The 26944-nt window shown below is 44.6% G+C and overlaps 2 protein-coding genes across 2 annotated transcripts; both read right to left on the bottom strand.

Moving 5' to 3' along the window:
* Positions 1-9715: 9715 nt before the first annotated feature.
* HEBP1 (heme binding protein 1) lies at positions 9716-13204 on the bottom strand (the record flags this gene model as incomplete). Its single annotated transcript, XM_082280524.1, has 4 exons — positions 13074-13204; positions 12787-12925; positions 11145-11325; positions 9716-9887 (listed from the first exon to the last, which is right to left on the bottom strand). Exons 1-4 carry the CDS (start codon positions 13149-13151, stop codon positions 9716-9718), a joined length of 570 nt encoding a protein of 189 aa, XP_082136650.1. The 5' UTR covers positions 13152-13204.
* Positions 13205-15929: 2725 nt separating this feature from the next.
* On the bottom strand, positions 15930-24086 carry LOC309572395 (uncharacterized protein). Its single transcript, XM_082280636.1, has 4 exons — positions 23999-24086; positions 18918-19055; positions 18387-18516; positions 15930-17004 (listed from the first exon to the last, which is right to left on the bottom strand). The coding sequence occupies exons 2-4, from the start codon at positions 19018-19020 to the stop codon at positions 16782-16784; spliced, it is 456 nt and encodes a 151-aa protein (XP_082136762.1). The 5' UTR covers positions 19021-19055; positions 23999-24086; the 3' UTR covers positions 15930-16781.
* Between the last annotated feature and the right edge of the window lie 2858 nt (positions 24087-26944).

The following is a 26944-nucleotide window of genomic DNA, read 5'->3' as shown; positions in this document are numbered from 1 at the left end:
GTGAAATCATATGAAAAAAACCCCAACCTTATTAAAAATGTACTATTCTAAGAGTTTTTTTCAAATAAAAAAAATATGCATTTCATTAAAAAAGGTTTTTAAATGCTGATTTCTAAGGAAAAGCATTACAATTTGAAGGATCTCAGCATTTTGGTGAAGTTGCTGTCTTGTGCCATTGCACTGTTCTGGGGAGCCCAAATCTCAGTTGCCAAATCCCACTTTTATTCTACCTCATGCCCCCTGATCAGGACAGGACAACCAAGTCTGCTCATACATTATATCCTGAGACTTCACAAACACAGCTCCGAGGCATGACATTGTATAGGGGTGGCATCTTCCTGCACACAAGTCCAGTTCTCCACCCTGCGCTTCCCAGCAGCCCACGGGTCACTCCTCTGGTGGTCAGTCCCCACTCAGGACTGTCAGTGGTGGCTGTGGCAATCTGACCCAGAGCAAACCACCACTTGGATGCTGGCATCCTGCACCTGAGTACAGGTGTGCAAGTGTCAGTGAACAAAACCGGTTCTGTTCGCTAACAAAATTGTTGTCCATGCCTGTAAGGCCTCACATTTTGTTCTGCTACATTATTGTTCCAATTTTGCAAAATGTTTTCCCAGGATATTGCTTTCCCAGCCCTATCTTCCACCCTTTCCTAGGGCTTAGGCTGCTACAGATTGTGACTGAGCACCTTTAAAAGCAAGAAGGACCCTCAGCCTGCAGCCAGGCTCTACAGGGTAGAGGGTGGACAGGAAAGCATGGAGCAGGGCAGCAGCAAAGCCTTCATATTTTTACCTGCTCCCTTTCAGCAGAGCCCATACATAGAAAAGGAAAGATGCCCAGGAGCCTCCAACGAGACCTTATCCTCCCCACTCACCAGTACCAATGCTGTGGCCCTGCATGAGTACTGCAAGGGCAAGTGAGATGAAAAGAAGCAGAATAACAGGAGAGGAGGACAAAGAGCATGGTCCCCAAATGCTCCTTTAAGAGTCAATTCCAGTTATGTTCCAGCTATTGACCCAGGTATGTCCAAGAGCACCATCTCACCAACTGAATTTCCACCACATTTGTGACTCCACTTGCAAAACCTGGATCTCCAGGAGATATAAAGGCCTGCATTTGAAAACCTCTCTCCTACAGAATAGCTAAAGCCATGGAATTAATATGTGGGGGCTGACAACTTTGGGCCAGGCTTCTTCTTTGGCTTATAGCTATCACATTTGCCATAATGGCAGTAATTTCAAGATTTTTCCCTAAAGCTGTGTTAAAGAAAGAAAGGAGGGAGGGGAGAAGGGAGGAAGGTCTCTTTTGACACCTGCATTTCTAAGACAAATGTCTTACAATTATCTAAGAACAAAACTTGTGTTAAGTTCTTGTTGATTGTTTTGTCTCTTTGCTCAGCATCAATTTAAGATAAAATTATACACACAATTTTATAAATGCTATTTATAAAGCTGTGGATACATATTATGCATATTTTGTGCCAAAATGAATCCATTTTTACCCCTATGAAATGACAAGTCCCAAACACTGAATAATTCCACAGGGGCTATTTTTAAAGCACTTGGTGGTGCATTTGTTGCTGAGTAGCATCTCTCTGTCTATAGCCATGGGAATAGACACCATTTTTAGCTTCTCATAATTCAGGAGCTGGATTCAGTCCAGAAGAGTTTGTCACAACAGTTTGAAAGGCTCTTTATGATAAACGGATTTGTGGATTATGGGATCAAACATTTCAGAAAACAATTGTGCTTACCTTCACATCACAACTGTCTGCCAAGCTCGTGTTCAACCCCTTGCTACATCTCCCTGGAGCAGGAACTGCAGTCACAGGGAAACTCTGTTCGGGTGGCAGTTCCCAGGACATTTTCCTCATCTCCCTGGTGTGCCTGGTTGTACCTTGCTGCTTTCAGCAGTTATTGGGAAGCAGGTGCTTCCATATTGCTTCAGGATTATTATTTTCATGTGTTTCTTTCCAAGGAAAGGGAAAACATCCAGAGCCTTTTCAAATGCTACTGTCTTAGCACCAGGAGTGGGAGTAACTTGAAAGGTGAAACAAAAATCCCTGTCTGTATCTGCAATCTTTTGCTATATTATGTGCATTCTGGGCTTCCATTCAAAATAAACAAATTTTTAAAGGCCAAAAACTAAATCATACGCTTCAGAAATAAACTCTCATTTTTCTCTCTTATTCAGGAATAGCATCATCATGATGAAAAATAAATGAACTCCTGTTTCCCGTTAACAAACCAGCTCTGTGGAGAGCTGTCTCCAGCCAAATGACTCCCCTGGCTCAAGATCTGGCCTTCATTCCTGGCTTCAGAGAGATGTCCTGTGCAGCCATTTAGAAGCTGATACGAACCATGCCTGCACCTGAGAGGCAAAGTGAGGAACAGGGCACTGCCTACCTCACATGTGAGCAGTGCCACTGCCATGCCCGGTGAGATGGGAGAGGTGCAGCATGAAGCTACACAGGGGTCAACACACGAGCAGATCAACAAATACACCTGGCAGGAACAAAACCACACCTGGGCACCCTGTGTGCCCGAACCTGCACCTATTTTTTCCATCTCTATTTGCTCCAAGCCCTGTTACCCCATTTGGATCAAAACAGGACTGCCTTTACCATTTTGAAATCATCTGGGCAGGTTTCCAACTGGAGGGTGTTTTAGACCAGGTTCCCAAGACACAGTATCTCATAAAATCCTAAAATTGTAATTTCTGTTTCCCTCCCTGCCTTGGGACAGGAAGGAGTGCTCAGAACAGTCTCAGCTGCCCTTTGTGCCTCAGGATTTTGCCCCTCCAGGGAAGCAGCGCCAAAGATGTCTTCGGAAGAAGAGCATTGCTGTCCACAAAGGCGTATACCAGAGTATTGTGTAAAGCAGATGGCAACACAGCGGGAGAAGAATCAGGCAGGGAACTTCCAGGGAGATCTTTGTTCCCTGGGCCCTGCCATAGGGAGGAGACATAGTCTGTCTCAAGGCAGGGCTGGAGAAGCTGGGAGGAATCTCCAGTTCCTCTTCTGTGATTAACTGTGCTGCAGCCATCATGGCATAAGCCCTATTGAAAGGGGCTCATCAGTCTCCCTGCCAGCCTCCACCAGGGCAAAGGGCCAGTGCAGGAGGTACGGGGCACCAAAGACACTGCGTTCAACCAACCCACCCTCACACCACCCTCCCCCAAGACAGCACAACCAAGGCATCAACCTTCTCCTTCCTACACCTCCACAGGAGTTCTTCTTCCCCTCCAGCCTGGGTTTCCCACACATAGGTATTGGCATGCAGGTGTGTCATGGTTTAATCCCAGCCAGCAATGAAGCATCACACAGCTGCTCGCTGACTCACCCACCCTGGTGGGATGGGGAAGAGAAGCGGAAGAATTAAAGTAAGAAAACTTGTGGGTTGAGATAGAGACAGTTTAATAGGTAAAGCAAAAGCCACGTATGCAGACAAAGCAAAGCAACTAATTAATTCACCACTTGCTATGTGCAGGTAGGAGTTTCAGCCATCTCCAGGACACCAGGGTTTCATCACATGGAACAGTTCCTTGGCAAGAAAAATGACATCACTCTGAACATCTCCCTTCCGTTCTTCCCCCCACTTTATATGCTGTGTGGCACCATATGGAATGGAGTATCAGCTGGGGTCAGTTGTCCCAGCTGTCTCCCCTCCCAGCTTCTTGTGCACCCCTGCCCTACATGCAACAAGAAGCAGAGAAGACCTTGGCTCTGTGTAAGCACTGCTCAGCAATCACAAAAACATCCTTGTATTATCAACGCTGTTTCCAGCACAAATCGAAAACACAGCCCCACACCAGCTACTATGAAGAAAATGAACTCTATCCCTGCCAAACACACATAAAGTGGAAGCAAGGTACTGGCAAATGAGAGGCATGGTAATTACCCCAAAGAAACACCACTGAAGTAACCATCCCCTTGAAAGTGCCCCGACTAAATACTACTACAGCTCATGAAAGGTACTTCAATGAGCCAACACATGTTGATTTGGAAAGATGTTCCTTCACAAAGCTGAGTCATAAAGAAGATTGCAAAGGTCTACAATCAGTGATTAAACAGCTAGAAAGATCTACCAGCAGGGGAGAGCCCAAAATTGTCGTGCTGTACACTACTTTTTATTTCAATGCTTTGCTTTAAGTAAAAGGCTTCATTTATTTCATTTGTCTGGGTACAATGCATTTCAAATTTCAGATCTCCTCTTACTCACAGCAGCATTCAATTCTGTTGATCTTGTACTTCATCAGTTGTGTGGGAAGGTGTCCTAACTTTTTGTCTAATCAGAGAATTCACTTCAATTGCTTCTTTGGACTCCAATTAAGAAAGGCCTTAAATTAAACACTAGGGATATAAGAAAAAGTGAGTAAGAAACACTGGAAAAACACTCAAGGGAGAATAGTTGCCATGGCAATCCTCTGTTTTCATGTGCTGAAGAAGACACATCCCAAACATGAACGTCTCTTAGAGCCCACCTAACTTCCAAGTCCAGGCATGGGCAGGGTGGGTGGTGTAGCTGTCCACATGGCACAGGCTGGGCTCTGCTGCCCCACCACAAGGAGCCCCAGAGTCAGGTCACACTGCCAGTGTCACATTGCACAACCCAAGGTCACTCAAGTCACAATGCAGATCAGGGTGCTGCAGCACATGGTATATTTCAGGATGTGGTTTCTGGGATCTTTCACTTCCACTGGTACTTTTAAAAACCTGCACCTTAGGCTCCTCAATCCAGTTTTCTCACAGGGACTGCACAGAAGATACATCTCAGATTTCCCCAGGACCTTGATGATCAGTCAGACCTCACACTCAGTCTAAGAACAGTGCAGCTCCTTCCACCCCAGTCACTCAAATTTCTCTTCATGGGAGTGGGCAGCAGTGAGGGGTATTGGAGCGGCATGCACCCAACTCTCACCTAGGTATGGGGTCTGGATGTAGAATTAAGCAGGCAGATTCTCAGGAATGAAGCAGTATTTGCACTGACCCATCTTCTCCAGTAACTCCCACAGAGGACTAGAAAAAAGGCATCTGCCATGGCTGAAACCTGTCTTGTGCAACCGATTCTGCTGAGAGCAAAGCAGAGATTATGAATGAGCTGACAAAACCAGCCTGCTGTTGGCATAGGCACCAAGCAGAGACAGAGTAGCTACGCTGGAAGTGTTTCATCCATTACTGTCAGAGAAGTCACTTTTACCACTGATCCCGCTCTAATAAATCATGTTGCCAAGCAGTTTTATAGAGGCGTTATACATCCAAAGCTACTTATGGTCCTGTTAAAAGAGATGCATTTCTTTTTAGCTCAGTGTGGCTGAAATGCTGTCACAGAAGAAAGAGAGCTGCTGCTCGGAGCGCTGTTCTAAAAGAGGTATTACTGTAACTACAATAGGGAGGGATGATGTGAGCCAGGAGCCACAATCTTCCTCCTCTGACCCGTCGCCTTAGGGCAGCATTGCAAAACTGAAAATTTGTGACCATAAGCACAATAGCTGCTCACACACTCTTTGCCACAGGGATTGATGAAAATGGGGAAATAATGATGTTACTTCCTCATTCACCATAAAACACCCATCCCCTCAAAGTGACTGGAGTATTATAAGGCTGGCAAGATGTACATGGACAACTTAACCAATTAGCTCTTTTATAAAGGCTGTCGTCTTCTTAATGCAGTGTTAGATATATTTAGGCATGTGTCTACAAAATAAACTATTTCTTTCTGAAGCTAACAAAGCTCTCATTCTAGCAGTCTTGAAACTTCAGTCTGCAAAAGTTCACCCTGTGGCTGCATTCACTCTAGTGAGTTATTCAGTGACTACAGAAGCCAAACAATAGATCACAGTAGCTGGTCTACATACACACTACATATACATACATTTATACCCATATGCACGTACATGTATATATATAAAAATATATATGGTTTGCCACCATTAATACCAGCAGGAAAATTCCTTACTAACAAGTGGAGTAGCTTAGGAAGGTTGTATATCCAGCACAGCTAAATCTACATGGCACGTGTATAGTTATGCTTTTAAATTTGGCTCTGTTTAAACGTAGCCCTTGCCGTGGCCCAATCTATCGCTATCATACCACTGCTTTGCACAGCACTGGGAGGGACCTGCCCAGCTGCTAATAACCAGCAAGGGCACTCCTGTCGCTGGCAGGTGGAGATAATTCCCAAGGCCACTCCCCTGCTGAGGCTGTCCAGCCCAGCCCGAAGCACGGGCAGCTGTGGGGCTGTTCCACTGCACTGACAAGTGAGGCGATGGGCAAGGGGCCACGGGCAGCAATGCAGTCTCTGATGCACAAACCCACCACGTCCCAACAACCCCAGCATCCACCTTTCAGTTTCCCCTGCACTGCCTTCTCAAATCAACACACAACAGGCAACATCATGACGCCCATGAACAACTGAAGAGCACCAAAATCTCTCCATTTCAGCATTCACTGGAGACAGAAAAGGACATTGCACAGGCACAGAAGAGAAGCAAGGAGTTCTCTATGCAACCTGCTGCACTCTCTCAGAGAACAAATACTGCAGCGGATGGAGAAAAATTTTGTTTGTTTTAACATCAGTTCAGGAATCAACTGTGTGTAACACAGTGTCTGTGTAACTCATGCTGGCCTTGGTCAAAATCCAGAATGCACCTCTGACTTCTGGCCCTAGCACAAAGAGGTGGCTGGAAATCCTCCAGTGTCAACAGCGACTCTGGCTGTCCAAACAAACATCCACTTGCAGTGATGGAGGCGTATCAAAAAGCTGACTGACCCTGCTGCCTAAGGAGCAGAGAGACAGCCTGCTGGAAACCCTGAGACAAAGAGTATTTCTACCCTTCCATAACCAAGGAAGGACAAAAGGATGCCATGGATAGTAACTTCACCTTATTTTAGAAAGCATCCTGACAAATGCATGGGATAAAATCTACCTGGGTCCACCAAGCACAATAACAAAAATCCCTCAGTGACATTGTTCTAGAGATAGGGAAATATTTAGAGAAGGTCTGAGCCCACAGTTGCACTGTTCCTGTAATCTTGTCTCAGGTATCCACTACTGTCCGTCACAGGGACAGGGCACCAAGCTGGATGGACCTCAACGGGACAAAATGTCTAACATTTCTGGATCATACATCGTGTTGAAAATCAGTCATGAGTATTTGCCTGAACATTCATGTGTTCACTGCCTGTGAACCCCAGCCACAGGAACACGTAATTTTCCTCAGGTGAGCAGGCCCCTTGTTTCTACATTAACACAAACACATTGCTCAAAGCCTCTCAACGGCTGGAACAAATGAAGCAGATTACTCCATCACCTCCCATCTCTCACAGTCAGATAATGCAGGGCCACACCAGGATACCTAAAATAGAGATTTATTGGAAAAAGCATTATGACTATTTATAAATGCTGTGACATGATTAGTACCCCAAACACAAAGATAAACTGGCAACCTACAGTCTAGCAAATCAACAACTCCCACTGAGCTCACAAAGTCAGTGATCAGCACAGAAGTTGTAAATCACAATATTATGTTTGAAATAAATAATTTCAAAACTGCAGAAAATACGGACAAAACCTTGGCATCTTTGTGTGTACAAAAAAGCCAATTCAGTTTGCATACGGCTTTGGCATTTAACAATGTTTATGAAATTCTATCCTGCCTGCCTGATGCAAAAGGCCAGTAGCAGGGCTGCACAGGCAGAGGCTACAGATGTTTGCTCTCACTGTTGGGTCTGAAGCTCTCACTCTCTGTTCAGAGTGTATGCATTTTATAAAAGAACCCCACCATGCTGCTGAGATGTGCAGCTCTGTATATACCAGGTTTATTATTGGCATCCCTAACACCTGAGATTTCACAAGATAAATTTTGAGACATTTCAAGGTTTTGATCATTGAAGGACATTCACCACAGGTCACCAGACTGTATCCAAAAGTTCCAAAAAGAACCTGGGAAGGCTGGACAACACTGTGCTCCTCCATTTCTCACCCATACAGGTTAAAAAAATCTGGGACATGAACGGTCCCTTTGGACTCAGGTACAAGCTTAATCGGGCATTTGCCACTTCAAAAATTCCTTCAAAAGCCTTATTCTTTGTTTGTCTTGATTTCTCTTTTGATTCTTCCCCCCCTGCACTGCAGTCACTAACCACAGCCAATAGCTTTCCCTTGTTGTTGTTGTTGGTTGGTTGGTGCTTAATTAAATGATATCTGCTCTTTTTACCCATCCTGAACTAGCTGCTCTTGCACACAGGGACTGAAACTCTCCTGAAGTCCACAGCAAAGCTCTTACATGGCTCAGCAAGAGAGAAAAGGAAAGTGCATCAAAACTTCAGGTTTTCTGCTTTTACTGCTGAGCTTTGTTCTCAGAAAGCAGGTGCATGTGCAACAGCTTGACCAGCCAGAAGCCAAGATGCCATCTGACAAACGTCTCTTTCAGCTCCAGGGGAAAATGGCTTTTGGAAAGCACCTGAAGGACTGGGGCACTTCACCACCAGAGGACCACACCTCTTTTAGTGCAAGTACCCAAGTATACAGGCACCCACAGTAGCATGGTGTGTGATCGTTCCCCCTGCAGGCATTCTGCTGTCTCCCCCACAGAGCCAGCCAAAATGCTGGTTTGATGCCTGACACATTTCAACATTGCCACTCTTCCTGAAACATGACCCACACTTGCTACTGTATTTGAAGTTTTTGAAAGGCTACTCAATATTTGACCCAAGTCCCTGTTTCCCAGAACACCCATGTTTTCCTTTTCCTCCTCTAAAGAAAGGTGGTCTGAGTAGCCCTTCAAAAACTGACACCTCTTAAGAAGTTTTTTAGGTTGGCACCCATGGTAGTTTCACTATATGTTCACCATTCTTCAAATGCACCCTCAGATCACAAGTAATAAGCATCTGCCTTCTTCCCAGCCTTGCATTTCTCTAATTCAATTAGATAACCACACATATTTCTGCTTTAGCCCTTGTATAGGCTAGTTTTAAAGAAATGTTACACAAAAGTAATAGGAAGGTGAGGAAATGATCTTGAGGTCTCCAGGTCCCATTGTCCAGCTGCTAGCTGAGATCAAGACATAGAACATGCCAAAACATCTCTCCTCAAACAGAAGAAAGCTGCAAACAGAACCTGGACCTTTCTCTAAATGACATTTCTCAGATGACAGAAGCGCTGATCTTCTGCAGGCTCTGAATTAATGTAAAGGATGCTTATTTTCACTATGCTGTGTTGGCAGCAATACCCGTGTCCCTTTAGACTGTGGAATGGCAAAGATAAAAGCAGCATTTTACAGCTGCAGCAAACTGAAGGAGATAAAAAAGTCTCTGTATGCACTTTTGTCATGTTTCCCTGTCCGGCTCAGGTGAGACTAATAGTCTGCCTCCACTTGGACGTGACTCCTGTCAGGCACCAGTCAATTAAGTACTTTTGGCTTTCTCAGCACTGAACTCTGGAAGCACAAAGGTGATAAAAACAAGCCACGGTGAGATCAAGAGAGTCTATGTGGCTGAGGACCTGGTCTGGAATGAAGGAGCAGGACTGTCAGGAGGGTCAGCAAGTATTCTTCTAAAATGACTTTTATGGCCCATAAAAGACTAAGGCATAGGCATGAAGAAAGGCAGTGATAGCTTTTCGCCTCTGCTGGATTATTAGTTTATTTTAAAGAGGACAGGGACATAGTGTGGGGAGGTTATCAGTGCAAGGCAGCACCACAGGGAGCCAGATGTTCACTCCTTCACAAACCAGACCTCATTGCGGCGTCCGTAAGGCTTCATAGGAGGGTCATAACCATTACACAAGTAGAAATCCTTACGGTATGCAGCATCACTCCCCAGAGCAGCCTTCAGCTTGGCAGCATAGCTCACATAATCTGCCTCTTTGGCATAGCCACCAAACTGCCTGCAAAGAAACCAGAGAGGTGTTTCACAGTCCCAGCAAAGCACAGAAAGGAAGAGAGAGAGAACAATAGATAGCCACAGTATATTTAGACATGCATTTCGATCCAGGTCCTGCCAACACGCACTCATGCATGCACTGTTCATTGTGAACCAGCACACTTCATCTGTGACAGATGAAGTCTCACGGGTGACACAGCCAAGGTGCAGTCATCCTTTGGCAGACCCCAAAGGGATCCCCCCAAACAGCCCCATGTATGTCAGCCAGCAGAATGGCCCTGCCCTGTGAATCAACACCGTATCAGAGAAACAACTTTCTAAAACACAAGGTTATCTCCAAATCAGCCCAGCCCATAGTCCTCACTAATGCTGTCAACAACCATGTTCACTGTGGTGTGACCAACCATCTGCTGGAAGCCAGATCATGAAGGAAAGCCAAACTCTAGCTAGCCCAAGAAAAAGGGGAGGTAGGAACAGACAATTGGCAATTACAGAACATGATGCTGTTTAAAAGGGGTGGGCTGAAATGGGTCTGGTTTATGTCGACCTCCCACCAACAGGAACTGTTTCCACATCAGCCTGCACCTCACCACCCTCCCTCAGGGCTGACATTTCAGACAAAACAGGCTGATACTGCAGAAGTGACCCATGCCCAGAGCAAAGGCCAAGCAGCAGCCGGAGGCAAGAAAGAAGCTAGTTAAGAGTCAGCCAAAACAGTTCAAGAAAGTAGGCAGGGGAACCTCCAAGGGGTAAAGACAAGGTGAAGAGCTTATTGCTGTTGTGATGCTAGTTTGAGTCCAGGCTGTCAGTCAACAGCCGAAAACATTCAAAGGTGATTTGAAGCAATGCAATGGCTGCTTGTTTCCATGGTGGGGTCTGGTATGAGTCCATCTGAATGAGGCTTCAGCTGACAGTTTGATGTGAACCACACCAAAGAACATTCTTAATGACTACAAACAATCTGCAGCCCAGAAAGTGGGAAAAACAATAGATTCATACAATAGAAATGGCATCTTTCGAGGCTAGCCTCCACACTTGTTTACCCAGTGGAAAAAAAAATCCATATTCCGAATCAGTGCAGCATGATCAAGGGTAAGAAATGACATAAAATGCCTGTCTTCAGTCTAGACATACCCCTCCATCTCCTTCTACCACATGCACCTCTTGTCCAGCAAGCCACCTGGTAAAACAAACACTGCTCTTCAGAGCACCCTAAAGACCTCAGCACTTGGGACTGGACATCCCAGGACGCATTCCTTACGTGGAATAAATGGTCATCCCCTCTCTTTCTTCAATCTTAATGCTTCCATCGGTAGGACAAGGTGGGTTGGCTTGAAACTGGCTCGGGATCCGCAGAGAGACTTTCACCTTCTGCTGAAAGGAGCCATCTTCAGCAGGAAAAGCAGTGATGGAGACAGGAGCAGTCATGCCCATTCCAACCCCTGAAACAGACACACAGACATTACTAAAGAAGTCTAGGTTCTCAGGAACTCACAAAATTAACAGGGAATTCACAGAAGCTAATTTTAGTTTTGGAAAACTCCTCATATGAGCTCCTTGTCAGGAGTGGGCTCCTCTGGGGAAGTGGAACAGCCATCATCAGGCTTCTGCTTGGGCCAAGCTCTCTCTCCACAACAGGACCCTGGGGAATAAGTGTCCCAAGTGACCTCTGGAATGCTTTTTATTAATGGTGCTGCTTTTGTGGTTCTCTGAGACACTTTGATCTTCTGACAAATCAGCTGTAAGACAGCAGGGTCTGTAGCTCCAGGGCAGCCCAGCAGCATATATAAAGGACATCAGCATTTAAATTAATACTATCTGCACTTAGCCATGAGCCCACAGCCAATACTGGGGGACAGGAGCTTTCTCTTAAACCCTTCCAAATGCTTCCAGACATTCTACAATTTCCAGTGCCTCAAAACTTAGTGCTGTTACGGCTTTCAGCAGGACTGTCCATGCTGTCCACACTCCAGGAACAGCATGCTTTTTTCCCATTCATTACCACCAAGAAGTACCACATGGCACTGAAGACCATTTTTCTTCACTCTTCTTGCAGGAGTAAACCTCAGGATCAGGCAGCCACAAAAACAGTTGAGATCAAGCCATCTTTCTCACTTATCTCTCTTTGATGTCATACCAGTGTTTGTGTCACATGTTATGTAGAAGGCACCCTTTCTACTACAGCAACAGCAATCACCTTTCCAAAACATGTTGCTGCAAATGCCATTTCCCACTGCATCCACCTCCTACTCCCATGGAGACTACACTAGTCCCTCTACTAGAGGCTGGAGAAAGGTGTGCCAAGAACATGTATATGTCTCAGAGCTACTCTGTGGTCTTCTGCTATGAATGGTTAAAATGCGCACACTTTAGTAAAACAAGAATCAGAAGCAATCACCTGGAAGCACTGCCATAAAACATTACAAAATACTATTAAAAAGGAAGCTCATTGTTCATTACTCTTTCATGAATAAAAATAGCCAGATAAAATATCAAGGTCGTAACTGTTATTTCACTGCTCACAAGGGCACATCATAGAACTGAAGTGTCCCAGATACCCTGGATTTCATCAGCTACTGCTCACCCAGGGAGCTGTGATAGATACATGTCTGCCTGTCCTCATGTTATCCCAGCTGCAAGGTAACTCATTCCTGTTTAAACAAATAATTTTTGAGATTTCACCCTGAAACAGAGATGGGTTATAAGCAGACTCATAGCATGAGTTGGCTGGGCACGACTTAACCTATGGCAAGTTTACTTTTCCCAGTGAGGGGCTATCCCCATCAAAGACCCCCAGTGACGGGAGCCACAAGCCAGGCGGGCCTGCAGTGCCATTGCCTCCATCCATCCTGCTTTCACCAAGCCTCAACCACAAGCCCCGCGGGGCAGGCAGCATCTCTCACCCTTGTCATTGCTTCCTCCGACGTACTTCAGGAGCTTGACTGCCCCTTCCTTCGAGGCTTCGTCGAACGGCTTCCCCACCAGCTCCACCGCGGCGAACATCCCGCCCTCGCACGCCCTTTCCTCGTAGCTGACCTGATCCTGGGGAAGGAGATGGGGATGGAGGCGCTGCCAGGAGGAAGGCGCTGCTCGGGGGTCATACCCGCTTTCCCTCGCAGCGCCTCAGCCGGCCCCGCTGGCAGAACCGCCCGGGGAACAGCGCCGGCCGCCCGCCCCGACACACACAGACCTTCTCGCCCTTGCTCAGCAGGCGGTAGGGCCATGCCTCCACCGTGCTCAGCAGCGAGTTCTTCACCATGCCCAGCATGGTGCCGCGCGGCTCAGCTCAGCTCGGCCCGGCTCGGCTCGGCCCTGCTCAGCTCGGCTCTGCCCCGCCTGGCTCGGCTCGGCCCCTCTTGGAGGAGGTGGGAGGGCCGGGGCCGGGGCCGCCCCGCCGCCCGCAGCGCGGCCATCGCCCCCAGGGCGCGCCCGAGGCCGCCTGTGCTGCGGGGCCGGGGCCGTGCGAGGGCACCGGGAGCGGCGGCACCGCGGGGCCGGGGCGCGGCGAGCTCCGAGGGTGGCGAGCCCGCAGGGTGAAGTAAGGGAGGGCGCCGAGAAGTGTGAGGAGCCATGAAGTGCGGGAACAGGCGGTATTATCTCTGGGAGACAGGAAATATGAGAGGGAATATGAAAGGAATGAAATACAGGAAAAGGAAGTACTGGCAAAGTGTGTCATGCATAGCGTGGAAGGGCACCGTGCTCCTGGAGCTGCAAAATCATAACCTCTTGTCTTTTGGGTTTTTTGGGTTTTTTGGGTTTTTTTTAAATAAACAGAACTAAAGGGGAACATAGTTGTTTTTTTAAGGAAGTGATCTGTGTTGCTGGATGTTGTAAGCTTTAGGTGAGAGGTCGATTTTAGAAGCCCCTGATGATATTTGATCTCCCTCCACTGTCCACCCAACTGGTCACCCCTGTTTAAAAGTTCCGTCCAGATCCCTTCCCAGAAATACATGTAAATGAATGCAACAGAGAGCTTAGATGGCTTCTGTAGCTGGATACATTTATGTGCATAGAAGACTTAGACACTTTGTGACAACAAGTGGGTTTTTTGTTGTATAAGCTATGTCAAAGGACAAGTGCCAGCTAGAGGAGGTGCTTTACCCAGGATCTTTTAAGAAGAGGTCAGCAGAGGCAGAAATCAAATACCAGTCCCTAGGATCAGTGCCATGAGTCAGGCCAGCTTCCCCAGCAGATGAGACACCTCAAGGTGGTTGCTCCACTGGACTGCTGCCTCCTCAAACAGAAGGTGAACAGTGCAGAAGTAGGCTGGCACATAACCTTCCTACAGTCTTAAACAGCAAAAAATAAAATTATAAAAGAAATAGGACACTAAAACTTTTCCATCTAGAGAGAGGGCCGTGCAAAGGCAAAGAAATTAAGATGGCTGTTATCATCTGATCAAACAGGCCGTGTTCAGGTCAGGGAGCTGGGCTGGAGCCTGGCATGGGCTTTCACAGAGTGAATGACAGGGGCTGCTATCAGTGGTGACAAGGTCACAGACTAGTAATTTATTAACCATTTATATTACTTGGTTTATTCACCATTATGCAAGAAATTGCAGAATTGTAATATACATTGCATGCTGCAGCTTATCTGTTCTCTTTTAAAGCAAATGGTGAGTTTCTCCATTGTGCTGAGAAGGTTTTGCCAAGACTACAAACTTGAACAAAGCAGCATAGGAATACATGGACTGGGTTAAAACGGGGGTCCATCTTGTCCTGTCTTCTGTCTCTGGCAGAAGCTGGTGGTAGACATCTAGGTACAAAGTAAGAGTTTGCAATGATCTGGTCTGGCCTCCCACCACCATCAGTAACTTGAGGGACTTAGGGAAGTCTCATCTTTCTGTTTCAAGTAGTCCTCAATTTATACAACTTCAGGTTGCCTGATAAAATGCTTGTGTCTAAAATATGACTGTGAAAGCTAACATTTATGTTGTACTCTTCCTCCAGATAGGCCAAAATAACCAGCAGTCCCTGCAGCCCCAGGCAAAGCATCCCTTGGAGGGATCAGCAATCTGTGCAAGGATGCAGCTGTTGCTACAGCACAGCCTAGAAACTCTGAATGCAGAATAACAAGAAGTTAGGGGCCTTTCTCTTCTGTTATTCCTTGTAGTTTATGTAAATATATTCTGAGATCAAAATGCTCTACATTTCCTGAGAAATTATGATGACAACTTCAACAAAGGCACAACTCTATCCTTTTATCAGCCTTTTCACAGTCTTGATTTTTCCCTTCTCTAGCTAAGCAGTGTTTGAAATTCCCAAGCAAAAGCCAAAGAGAGCAAGTTAGAGTTTTGTTATTTTCTGAAAACCCGAACGCAGAGAATTTACATTTGGGAAATATTTATCAGATTGTCTCATACACTGCTCATACCTCCCCCACACAACTAACTCCCAGGTTGCAGCTAAAATTCTTACTGTGTTAATTCTTCTGGTCCATTCTGAAAGATTTCATATGAAACTAGTTTTTTTCCCCTTTTCTTTTGGAGGTTATTGTAGTCTCACTGAATTTCTTTCCATAAACTCAGGCTTTGGGAATCCTTAAATAGCTAGTCTGCATCCTCACTGTAACTGGAGAGTGTTTTCAAAACAACTGTCATGCCAGACACCCCCACAATCATTTAGACGTAATCCATTCTTTATTTGTGTTCTCATAAATTGCTTCATCCAGACCTTAAAGAAAACCTGTTTCTTTTCCTCTCTGGCTCCCCTTCTTATGTTTCAACACATTTCATATACACAGTTGACTGCAATGCTGAATGGAAATCTCTGTATTGGATTTATCTTTAGAGACCTGAAGGGCAAGCCCACTCTATCCTCTGTTCAGTGCATAATTTGATTTATGCACTCTTTTTTATCACCAGCTTCATTGTCAGGAAGACATAGGCAAAGACAAGGTGAAGGCAGGGTATTCTGGGTAATCCCTGAGGGACCAAAGTCTTTGGAGTGCGTGTTTGTTAATTTTCTACAGATCTTAATTGTGCTAAAGGATGTTAGGAAATGTCTGGAGGTCAGTGCAGGCATGTGGAGAAAATAACTCTGAATTAGACACCAGCTGAGTTGTTATCTGTGATTTTGGGGACTGAAGAGTCTCTTAAGCTATTTTGGAAAATCCTTCCAGACACCTATCTTTGCCATTAGGTATCTAAATAGCTTTGAAAAAAAAAATCCATGGGTCTTGGCAAAAATCAGTTCAGTGTGTTTCAGAGTGCTGGAATTTCTGAACATATCTAGTGAATAACACCATTCTGAGTGCACAGTTCCAGGTATCTAGAAAAACACTCCTTGCAGAAGGTGGATGTTAAGATTTGGCCCCTAGCAACTGATATATCTTCAGCGTCGAAGTGTGATGTACAGACCAAGGTTATCCATCCCTACCCACCCTCTGAACATGTGAACATGGACAAGAGGTTAAGGCTATATTTTGAAACATAACTTCCTCTCCCTCTCCCTGCCCAGCTGGAAGTGCCAAGCACTAATCCATCTTTCTGCATTCATCAGTTGTTCAGCACTCTTGAAGTTCAAATTCCCCAGCTGTTTCAGATGGAGTGCTTTACAAATAGGGCAGAGAGAGAAATTCACTTGATCTTTATAGAAAGAGCTTCCTCTGGTAAGCAGAAGGAATGCCTGTATAGACTAAAGGTATTCACGCTCAAGTAGACTGAGCTTGTCAACTTTTTTTCACTTGGGATACCAAACAGCCATCATTAAAGAACAGGGTCAGGTTTCATCTACTGACCTAGGTTTGGATGGCAGCAACAAAATGCAGAATTTCTGGTCTCCTTAGCAAAGCTGACTTGTGTGTGTGCTTTACTTTTTTGTCTCCAGCAATGTCCCATTGAGTAAGGCTTAAGCAGATGAAAAAAAATAAAGATTTCTCTTTTTTTTCTGGTAGAGATTTAAGTGCTCTGAGGTCTCCTGCGAGCATACAACCTTCTCCTGTGCACCGGGAGTCTCCGCAGCTGAGTATTTCCACGCCTCTGGCTCTGCAGAGCATTCAGTCGAAGGGGAAGGACAGTTTTGCTGATGACATTGAGACGTTCGTTCAGTTCTTCCAGCCTTTTCCTTATAGACTGGACTTCCCTCACAAGATTGTCCACAGCTGCAGAGACAGGGCGGAGACTACAAAGAGAGTGATATAGAAGAATTACTTGATTAGGGAGTGTTTATGAGCATGCAAAGTAACTTACCATGACCTTTGTTTCTTGGTGGGTAAGGGCGCTTGATGATGAAAGAGTTGCAAGCAACCATTAAAAGATGCTTCAAAGTTACTGTGCCCTGTCAGTGATGGGAATTTATCTGAGGTGCCCCATCTGAACCCTGGAAACCACAAGGTTCGGGACCAGCATGAGCAACGTGGTCTTTCCACCACCTTATTTTAATTAGTATTAATTAACTAGGAGTACACATGGGCACTAGGCCAGCGATTGCCATGGAGTACTGTTAGTTCTCAACATTTCTGATGAACCAGTCTGTGTCCTTGCCAGCAAACTCATTATTCAAAGCCCAGTACAGGATATATGGCTGGATAGTCTCATTACATCTTCCTGGACTAAAGTTAGAACTCTCCAAATACAAGACTGAATATCACCCCTGAAAATCTGAGGCACCAGTGAATTTCAGCACTGTCAGTGTGAAAGTTGTGATGAATTCTGTGCTGGTAACAACAGCTACCATACAGCCAGGGAGAAATCTACTTGATGCCAAAAGCCAATGTATAATCTGTCAAGTATAGCCTCCTGAACCCCTGATCTGTACAGATACTATGTGACCACATGACTAGTGCCTTTTTTATTCTTCTAGCTTTTCCTCTTGAGTTGGTTCAATGTGTAGCATTTGCAAACATTTTTTTTTCTTGTTCCTAAAGAGAACAATGAGTTAAGGAAGACAGCCACTTTACTTGCTTTATGAACAATTCTGATTTAAGTGATAATTAGGTTTCTAGTAATTCCCAGTATTCCCCTCTCCTTGCTTTCTTTCACTGCCTTTCTTTCACTCTCTTTCACTCTTTCTGGAAATAGGAGATTGAAGTAAATTTTGTGAGTTTGCTCAACAGTTAATATTTCCTGCAATGCAAAGGGGGAATATGATGACATGAACTAATGAATAGCTTTCTCAGTCTAGGTGTTAGAGACTGAAATAAAAAAAATCCATGACAGACCAAATCAGCTTCTTTTCCCTGACCTGTGGCCAAGCCCATGTGTGGATTTGTAGCACAATTCACTTTTTCCAGCCTGCTCTCACGAGTGTGAGCTGCCAAGGGCATTTTCTTTAGGAAGATTCTTGTAATACAGTGATGGCAGTTGAGAATGTTTCACAAAAATTAGGTAGCAGAGTATTCAGTTTACTAATCAGAGCTGGTAGCACAACAGGTACTGAGACAGTGTGTTTTATTTCCCCTCAGCTGAGAAATATGAAAATTAATCTTTAAGAAGATGAATCATGGACACCCAGGAGGACACCCAGGAGAGGACTGAATCCCACCTCCAGATGAGAGGAATTACCTGGAGAACTCAGGCAGGAGAGCATTTGGGTTGTTCAGCAGGGTGTGCTTCATTTGCCAGAAGATGTCGTTTCCCCATTTCTCAAGAGTTTGAGTAATGCTGTTAACACCTTCTATGTTGACCTTGTCAGCTAGGTTAGCAGGATGTCCATGGAAGAGAGGAAAACAAATGTGTCAGAACAAGAAAATATGAGCCAGTGCTCCGAGTTTGATTCCATTCCCCATCACAACTCAGTTGCAATGAAATGCCAAATATTAAACACATGGAGGATATAAATTAAAAAGTAGATAACTGTCCCTCGTGGTGTAATTCTTGGCCTTGGGTGCCCACGTTTTCTGCTGTCACTGGATACCCCAGCTGATCATTTCTAAAACCATTTTTTTCTCCAGAAGTCTCAGCAGCTACCCAGGAATCAAGAAAGAGCAGTCGTGAATGAGCACTGTCTATCTCACTCCAAGGGCAAAGTAAGTGAATCTGCAGCTACAAGTTACTGAATGCCTCCCATGCTGAACCACCACTGTGACCTCCTACCGCCTTCTCTGTAGTTCCATTTCTGATGCTGGTCCAGAAAGTCCTCCTGAGATTTACTGCAGGGCAAAAGGATGAAGAGGAGGAGAAGAGGAAGAGTCATCATGATGGCTGTTGTAGGATCTTGACTTCCCCCTGTCTCTGTGGAGACAAAAAGTCTTGCTAAGTGCTTTATTTCTTTTTTTCTTCTCTTTCTCCAATTACCATCTGTCACCACAACACCAAATTTCTCTTTGGTGATGTTTTTATTTAAAATGTTGTTGAAGTTGCTCAGTCTAGGTTTTACAGAAGCACAAGGACTTTTCTTTTTTACAGGTATGAACTTTACTTCCATTTCAAGCAACAGAGGGGTACTAAGGTGCTTCATCAACTGGCAGCAGCTGGGGAAGTAGCTTTGTTTCATGTGTAGCCATGTTGGGATAGCACATTATAGCTATAATTGTTCTAGCAGTGTCAGGAGGAGGTACTATGAGGTATGAAAATTGCTGCATCCCTACTTTGTATTTGGGAGAAACAGGGTAAACAAAAATTAAAGAATTTATCAAGTGTCTCATATTTATCAAGTTTCTCATCGTGGCCAGAATAAAAAAAAATGTTCTTTTTGATCTGATCCACTAACCAGTGGCAATATCTTAGATGCTGCCCAGTGATGGAGCCTCAAAGGCAACCCCACCCCCATGTACTATCTCCACCTTGCCCTGGTGTCACGGGGTCAGTTCCTCCAGAGCAAAGCTGCAGAGGCTGCAAGACAGGTATATGAACTGATGGGAACATTTACCTCACTCCTTGTTTTCTTTCAAGTTGACAATCATTCCCAAGCCAAGGAAGTCAGCCCTAACCTGCAAGCCCTCCTGGGCAAGTACCATCTCTAAACGCAAGAGGATAGATCAGTCTCACCACAGCTTACTCATGCTAATTTGTTATTCTGTCCTAATAAATTAGTCCCTCTGTGTTGAATCTGGTATTTGAATTTTTTTTTTTCAAATGTCATGAACAGCTGTTCTGCTAGAAATTGGCTGAAAATATCCATAATGCACATATTGCACATAGCAAAAACAAAAAATGCATTGCCAAGTTCATGGGGTTTAGTAATGATTTTGGTCATCTGTAGTCACAGTGATGGAGGGGCTCATGTGAGAAGCAGGCACATCCAGAAAATCCAAATTATTCTCCTATTCAGGTACATGCATCAAAAGCCTGAGATCTCACTGCAAAATATGAGGACATTAAATTTCTTTTTGAATGTAATATAGCCTTCATCTCCTAACCATCTGGGAAGAATTCAGTCACCTCAAAACCTACCAGAAGCTGTAGTAGATAAAGCAGTAAATAAATAATTCTTTTCACTTTGTGCCTTTCTTGCATTTGATCACTAGTGCATTTTAATTGAAACTGCATTTATTTTTCCACTATTTAAAGCAGCAGTATGAATATAGCCATACTAATGGAAAATGTCATGGTACTTTAAAAATATTACTTTCCACCTGTCAGGATGTAATTTGTATTTAGTATTCTTCATCTAATTGGAGTATTCATTTAAAGGAAAAATAAATTACCTTCTTCCTATCTCACACATGCATACACCTTTTTTTCCCCCTAACCCAGAGCTGCCAAAATAAAGATCTTTAAGAAGGTCTGACGATATCACCAAGGCTCATAATGAAAAGGTCTTCATGGGCCTTCTTGAAACTATTTGCATTGGTACCACACCTTCTCCACCTCTCATCTTTTCCAGATGAATGCTCCAGCCTTTACAGCTTTTTTTCGCTTTCTTTGAATGACTGTGCCCTGCACATGCCTTTTTAATCTTCCCTGATGGGAAAGGACTTACCAGACGCCAATGTGTCTAATTGCAAATGATTTGAAAATGCTGCCAACATCAAGGGGACAGTGTGGCTTCCAAGCTGATTGGAAAACTTCCTGAAGAGATTGTCCATTCCTTACTCTTTTCACCTCCCACTTGTTTCAATACCTCACAGCTGGGATACTTTGATCTTTCTGTATTTGTTAAAAGAAGGGTGGTAATAAATTCCACCTACATCTGATACTGAAAATCCACCATACTTGAGTTCAAACTTTTTAAAACATCAGGTGTCCAAATGAATCACAATACTGACATGCTCTATTTGCAGGGCCCCTCACAGACCAGTTTCTTTGTAGCTTTGCTCCCTGCATTCCTGAGGGTCTACTGTAATTTATTATCACAGTAAACATCAGGTTATAATCATCTTTGAAGTAGATTCTCATACCTCAGACACACAGAAAATGAGCAATCTTCCTTCTCTTAAGTGGAATTGTAGACAGAAAATGGATATTCACTAACAAAGTTCCTAGCTGGAAAAGTCTGCAGGGTAATCTGTAACAGGAATCAGATCCCCAGCCGATTCAAATATGTCTTCTGCTCTTTTGCAGAGGTGCACTGGAAAGTACTATCAGGGTAGAACACAGATGGACAAGCAGGGAGAACTCTCTCACATCTGTGGATGGAAACCCTTTTCTGAATACAGAGAATAACAATAGCAACATACTAGCTTTGTCATTGTTACTATTAATTACAATAATATGCAGTGCTGTCAGAAAATTACATCACATTCTGCCCTTGGAGCAGGGTAGGCTCAGTGATTCACTGGACAGTCCCTTCATCTGCAGGCAGTGAAGACCAACATATTTGTCTCATTATTACACAATACTTTTTTCATCTTTTAACCTTTTGATTCCTCACTTCAGCATTATAAAAGAGCTCAGCTAGTTTAATACTCTGAGCACAGCCCTGCTGGGATCCGCAGTTGTGCCATCCAAGCCAGAATCCTTGCCCCAAAGCAAAGGAGTACTGCCAGGATTTGAACTCCCATCACTGTTCCTCTCCCATTAACCCCTTTGGTTTCTTGTTGCTCCATTTCCAGTGCTCATCCCTCCTTACAATGTAGTGGGCAATCACAACAGAACACTGAGATTCCCTTGGTATTTGCCCCAGACTTTGACAACTGAGGTCAAGCATGATGACTGTTCACTACTGCTTGTGGCCTGTGCTGCCTTCCAGGGTCTGGGGGATTTGCCCAGGTTACCTGCTTCTGGTACCAAACACAGCTTCATTACAGAGAGCCCTCTCTCCCCTGAAGCCTGAAGAGAACAGACTCATCCTATTGCAGACATGTGAGTTGTTGCTTTACGATGCAGAGCTTGCCTGCCCCTTGTACATCAAGAGGGCTTGAAACCTTCCCCTGTGCTTCTGACTGCTCTAAACACATGCCCTCTCCTGAGTGCATGAGCATCCTGGTGTGTTAGCTCAAGCCCATGCTTGCTTTGAGAAGAGGATGTTGTTGATTAGAGCTATCAATCACTGTAGTGATACCTAAAATGAAGGAATTTTTTTCTGCATTTGAACATTGAACTGCAAGTAAATGACATTCATGCTTTTCATTTAAGGTCTGTTCTCCTCTCATAACTTTTTCAAGTTCCTTTTGAGCTACTTTCAGACTGAAGCTGAAAAGTGATTCTAGATATTGGGTTGTTTGTAGAGAAATAAAATATACTTTTAAGTGAATCAGGGAGTTTGATCTCAGAGAAATCATAAATACATAAAGTGTAGCTCTCACTCCAATGATAATGGATATTTAAACATCAAAGTATGTTTAAGATTCTCTATTTTGTAAAGGATCTCAATAGATAATAAAACAATTTTTGCAGACTGTTGAAATTCCTCTATCTCTTTTTCCTTCTATCTCTTTTATTTCCATTGCAATATTTTAAGGTTATATTACTTACCCACATCCAACTAAAATGTTCTGGTTTATGTACTAGGTTCAAGAAGGTTTATGTTATATAAACCAAACAGATTCGTATTAAAAAAAAAAAAAGCATATTGTAGCTGCATACAATTTCTAATGCCAGTTCTGTGAGACTCCCAGCCTGGGATCTTGAAAGGTCTCTGAGCTTTTAGAGAAGAAAGCTGCCAAGCCTCTGAGTCCAGAACAATCAAAGTATTTGCAAGCTCTACTTGCAAAGCGGATGGCATTTGTTAGCTCTCCAAGCAAAAAAAAAAAAAAAAAAGGAAATATTAGCATATGCTTGTAGAATTATGTAATGGTGGAAAGATCGTGAAAAAGGCCAAAAATAATTTTAAAAATTAGATCCTACACTATTAACCCAGCCACAGTGGTATAGCTAAAATATCACCTGTTTCAAAAGTCTTTGTTATAAATCCATTGTAATGGAATATTCTTCAATTTATGTGTGTGGGCATAATGCTGTATGTTGGTACACACACACACAGAGCCACAGTTTGGGGTTGGAATAACGATATCTAAGAATAACAATATCCTGAATTTCTCAAGTTTGGTAACAAATTTGAGTTAAATAGTGCTTTTTCATATAACTAAGAGTTACACTGCTCATTTTCTACCTGGATGTTGTGTGAAAGTGAAGAGCATCTGAATCCCTGGAAGAGCCTGACCACCCTGTCAAACAAGGAGATCTGATTGACAGCCCCGATGACAGACAGCTAGGGTGATGCTGTTGCCAGCAGGCAGCCATACTGGTGATAAAGGAGAAAAAAAGCCATCCAGGTGCAAAGCATACATCTACTGCAAGATATCTGCTGCAATTCATAACATTACTAAAGTACTGTTGGTTTTGAGGAGGTAATATTCACCTTCTGCCTCTTCTCCAGGTGTGCCTGCTTTTTCAGGATATGTCTTATGTTCAGCTCTCTCTCATTTAGTGCTTGGTCCTTGCTCTTAGGTAGTTCCCTCTCTCTCTTTACATAGGCACTCACAAACCTTGCACTCTCCATGTCTGTCTGTCTGACGGTCCGCCTGACTCTAAGTAGATTTGCTTTCTCTTTCTTTCTCCCTACTTCTCTCACTCTGCACACCCCTGTTCCCTGGAAATGTAGGTAGCAATCCTCCAACCTCCACGTCCATGTCAGTCTGCACATATTCCCTCCTCTCCTGGCTCTTCCCACAGGTGCCTTTAGGGTCCCTCAACACAACAACCTCTTTCTGAGGTGTATGGATATGTTTCCCCCAAAGGAAGAAACAAAACATTCCTGGGAAAGAAGGCAGAGAATTGTATACAAGCATTACCTTTGCTCTTGAGGCCAGTTCTTCTGTGATGAAGCTTCCAAATCTCTGCCTCCCTGCTCCTTTCTTCCCTTACTACCCCCTCTGCATTTCAGCTTGCAACGAGTGACGTGTCCCTCTTCATTTCCCTGCTTTCCACATTTCCACAGTCTTTCCGTGGAGCCTCCTCCAGCTGTACCTCTCTTACCCCTCCCTCCCACTCCTGCAAACTAGCCATCTCTCCCCACAGATGGGAGCCTTATGGGAAGGAAAGCCTGGGCGATGGAGCCCTTCTCAAAACCAGCTCTGTCTCCAAGAACACCCGTGTTATCTTTGCCCCCGGTTCTTTTGGGCAGCTCTCAACTGCTGGCTCTCTGGCACAGCTGTATGACTTCCCGTACTAGTCACAGTTTCCACTATGCAGTGCTCCTCTCTGGCTGCTTGAACCCTCCAGCCATCCAGTCATGAATTTGTTCACCACGTTCTTCCTGCCTTTTAACTAACACGCCAATTAATTCCCTGCTGATTAGTTCATTCCTGATGCACTCTGCCAAATCTATTTCTAGTGGAATAAACAAGGAGGGATGAATCGGCTGCAGTGTTGTTGTTTTTTTCCTTTGACCCCCTCCCCCAGGTCTGCACTTGCCAAAGCAAACAGGCTTTGGTCTGGTCAGTACTTAATAAAGAGATTTCAAAACAAATGCAAGGCGTTAAAGGGATTAATTCTGTGAAGCAGGGGGTGAACCCCTGATTCTGGTCCCATGTCCATGTCGAACTGATATTTTGCTGTGATTTGAGAGGATGTGCAGCCGACACAGCCCGAAGCTGCAGAATTGCTGCACACATCAGCTCATGACTAGACCCATGGCACTAATTGCGACTGCCTTGGCCAAATCTGCATTCTTCTTGATATTACTTCTCCAGTATCAACTGGCAAGAACACCCTCTCTGTTTCCTGACCAGCCTATTTTTACTTAACTCAGTTTTCCACAGCCAAGATGCTGCACTATACAATGGGAAAAAGATGCTTTTCTCACAGGGTGAAGGACTGTTCAGCCACTCAGAATAAAAGCAAACACCCAGAAGTAAGGAACCAGAGGATATGTGCAAGTGATAACAGATGGAGCAGTTAAAAATGCCGTATTGTGATCACAACGGAGTGATGCTGGTGTAAACCAGTTGAGGAGCTGATTGTGAGGGAAGTTAAGTGGCTTTTAAGCACAGTCCATAAACATCAGCCAGCATCATTATTTAGTCAGCCACTTAAATCCAGTCAAGGAGAAGTTCCACTGAACCAGACTCAGGGATATCTGCTTCTCTGACATCAGAAGCATGTGGTTTTGGCTGCTCCTGCTCCCCCAGTCCCACTGGCTTTGTGGCAGGGAAATTTCTGAGAAAACTGCCTTACTTATGGAGCCTTGCCACTGAAACAGCAGGACACTCATTTGCAAAGTTATAAAACACCAGTTTTAAAAATCAGTGCACAATATATAGGCTTAACACAGACTAGCCTCCAGAGGAACTGAAAACATATTTTTTCAGGGCTCAAACAAGCAAACAAAATGTCCAGGCAACAGGCAAATAACCCAAACAATCATCTGCCTCCAGCTGTTCCCCATTCAGCATGTGGCAAACACAGTCCTGTTATGCCTTTGCATCTCCCTGCTAAGAGGAAGTGAACTGCTGATGGTCAGTGTGAGATGGGGACACCAGCGTGAATGTTCCGAGCAAGAAGCCCTCCACAGGGGCATGACACAGAGACACTGGCTGAGCAAACCTGATGGCACTTCACAGCACACATCAACCCACTGTTGGTAGATCCAACTGCTCAGAGGGAAGAGGGCAATTCCCAGTGGCACATTAAGATGTATGCTTGCTGCTGGGCAGTTTGTGGGATTTTGCAGCAGATGCTGCCTTCCCTCTTGTATAACATATCCCCTTCTTATCTACCCTCTCCTTCTCTTTATTGCTGCTCCAGTTCATACACCACTGGGCACTTCCCTCTGGGCTCTCAGCCAGAGTGCCCAGCACTGGCAGAACAACATTGAGACTAGAGACAGACCCATCAGGAGTTTGGCTGGGGCAGCCCTCTGCAGGAACTCCCTCAACTAACACACTCCATGCCAGCCCCTGTGATGGCAGCATGTGGGCACATCCCACAACCTCAGGTGCTGCACAGCTGAAACTTTTGTACAGTTCTGACCACCTTTTGGCCTTTTCTCATGCTGGGATGAACTGGTGTTGATTTTACTGCATGGGTTCATTAGAAACTCCATGGTCATCTGCACTACTTAAAACTTCCTGAAGTGTCCCCGCTGTTTTCCACCTGATAGAAATGTTATTATCAATTTCCTGAGTTTAATTGCTTTTATTGTTTCTTACTGTTATCCTTCATTGCTTGGTTGTTGTTTGAACAAGCATTTCCTATTTATTGCAATGTCTACTCCTGTGTGACAGCTCTGTCATGGAAGGACTCAGCCAGGCACAGGAGGAAAGAGGATGGTTTTCCTGGCCTTGTCATGTAGCCATGCAAAATAGGAGGATGGGATGAATTAAACAGGTAAAAGTATTAGCTTACTACTAACAGGAATGCAAAGACACAGGTTATTTCTTCCCTCTGGACACCTGGAAAAAGGTACAGCTGAGAACAGCTCCTGCCCCAGCAGCTCGTCAGGAGGTGATTGCCCCTCTGACCTTACAGCAGAGCTGTGTATGCAATCACTCCATTGTGCAGCTCTGCATGAGTGACCTTCTCTAGCTGGAGGACCTTAAATAGCAGTGTTTAATGTGGCTCCTTTCAGGGTCAAGGAGCAACCAGAGGTTTCTGTGCCAGCAGGCTGGAAAAGGTTGTAATCTCTGGCAGACAGGTGGCAAGAAGCAAGGGGTGGCACAGGCTTAACACTGATGAGGGGCCGGTGGCTGTGTATTTTCATGCTTTTTGGCTTGTAACATTTTTCTAAATGACCACAT

The sequence above is a fragment of the Coloeus monedula genome (assembly GCF_965178545.1).
Source record: "Coloeus monedula genome assembly, chromosome: 4".
NCBI lineage: Eukaryota > Metazoa > Chordata > Aves > Passeriformes > Corvidae > Coloeus > Coloeus monedula.
This window is presented reverse-complemented; position numbering and strand designations above follow the sequence as displayed.

Coding starts and splice junctions, on each gene's coding strand:
- LOC309572395 (XM_082280636.1), bottom strand. CDS start 19,020: ATGATGACTCTTCCTCTTCTCCTCCTCTTCATCCTTTTGCCCTGCAGT. Junction 18,517..18,917: donor ATGGAACTACAGAGAAGGCG/GTAGGAGGTCAC, acceptor CTGCTAACCTAG/CTGACAAGGTCAACATAGAA. Junction 17,005..18,386: donor CTCCTGCCTGAGTTCTCCAG/GTAATTCCTCTC, acceptor CTCTCTTTGTAG/TCTCCGCCCTGTCTCTGCAG.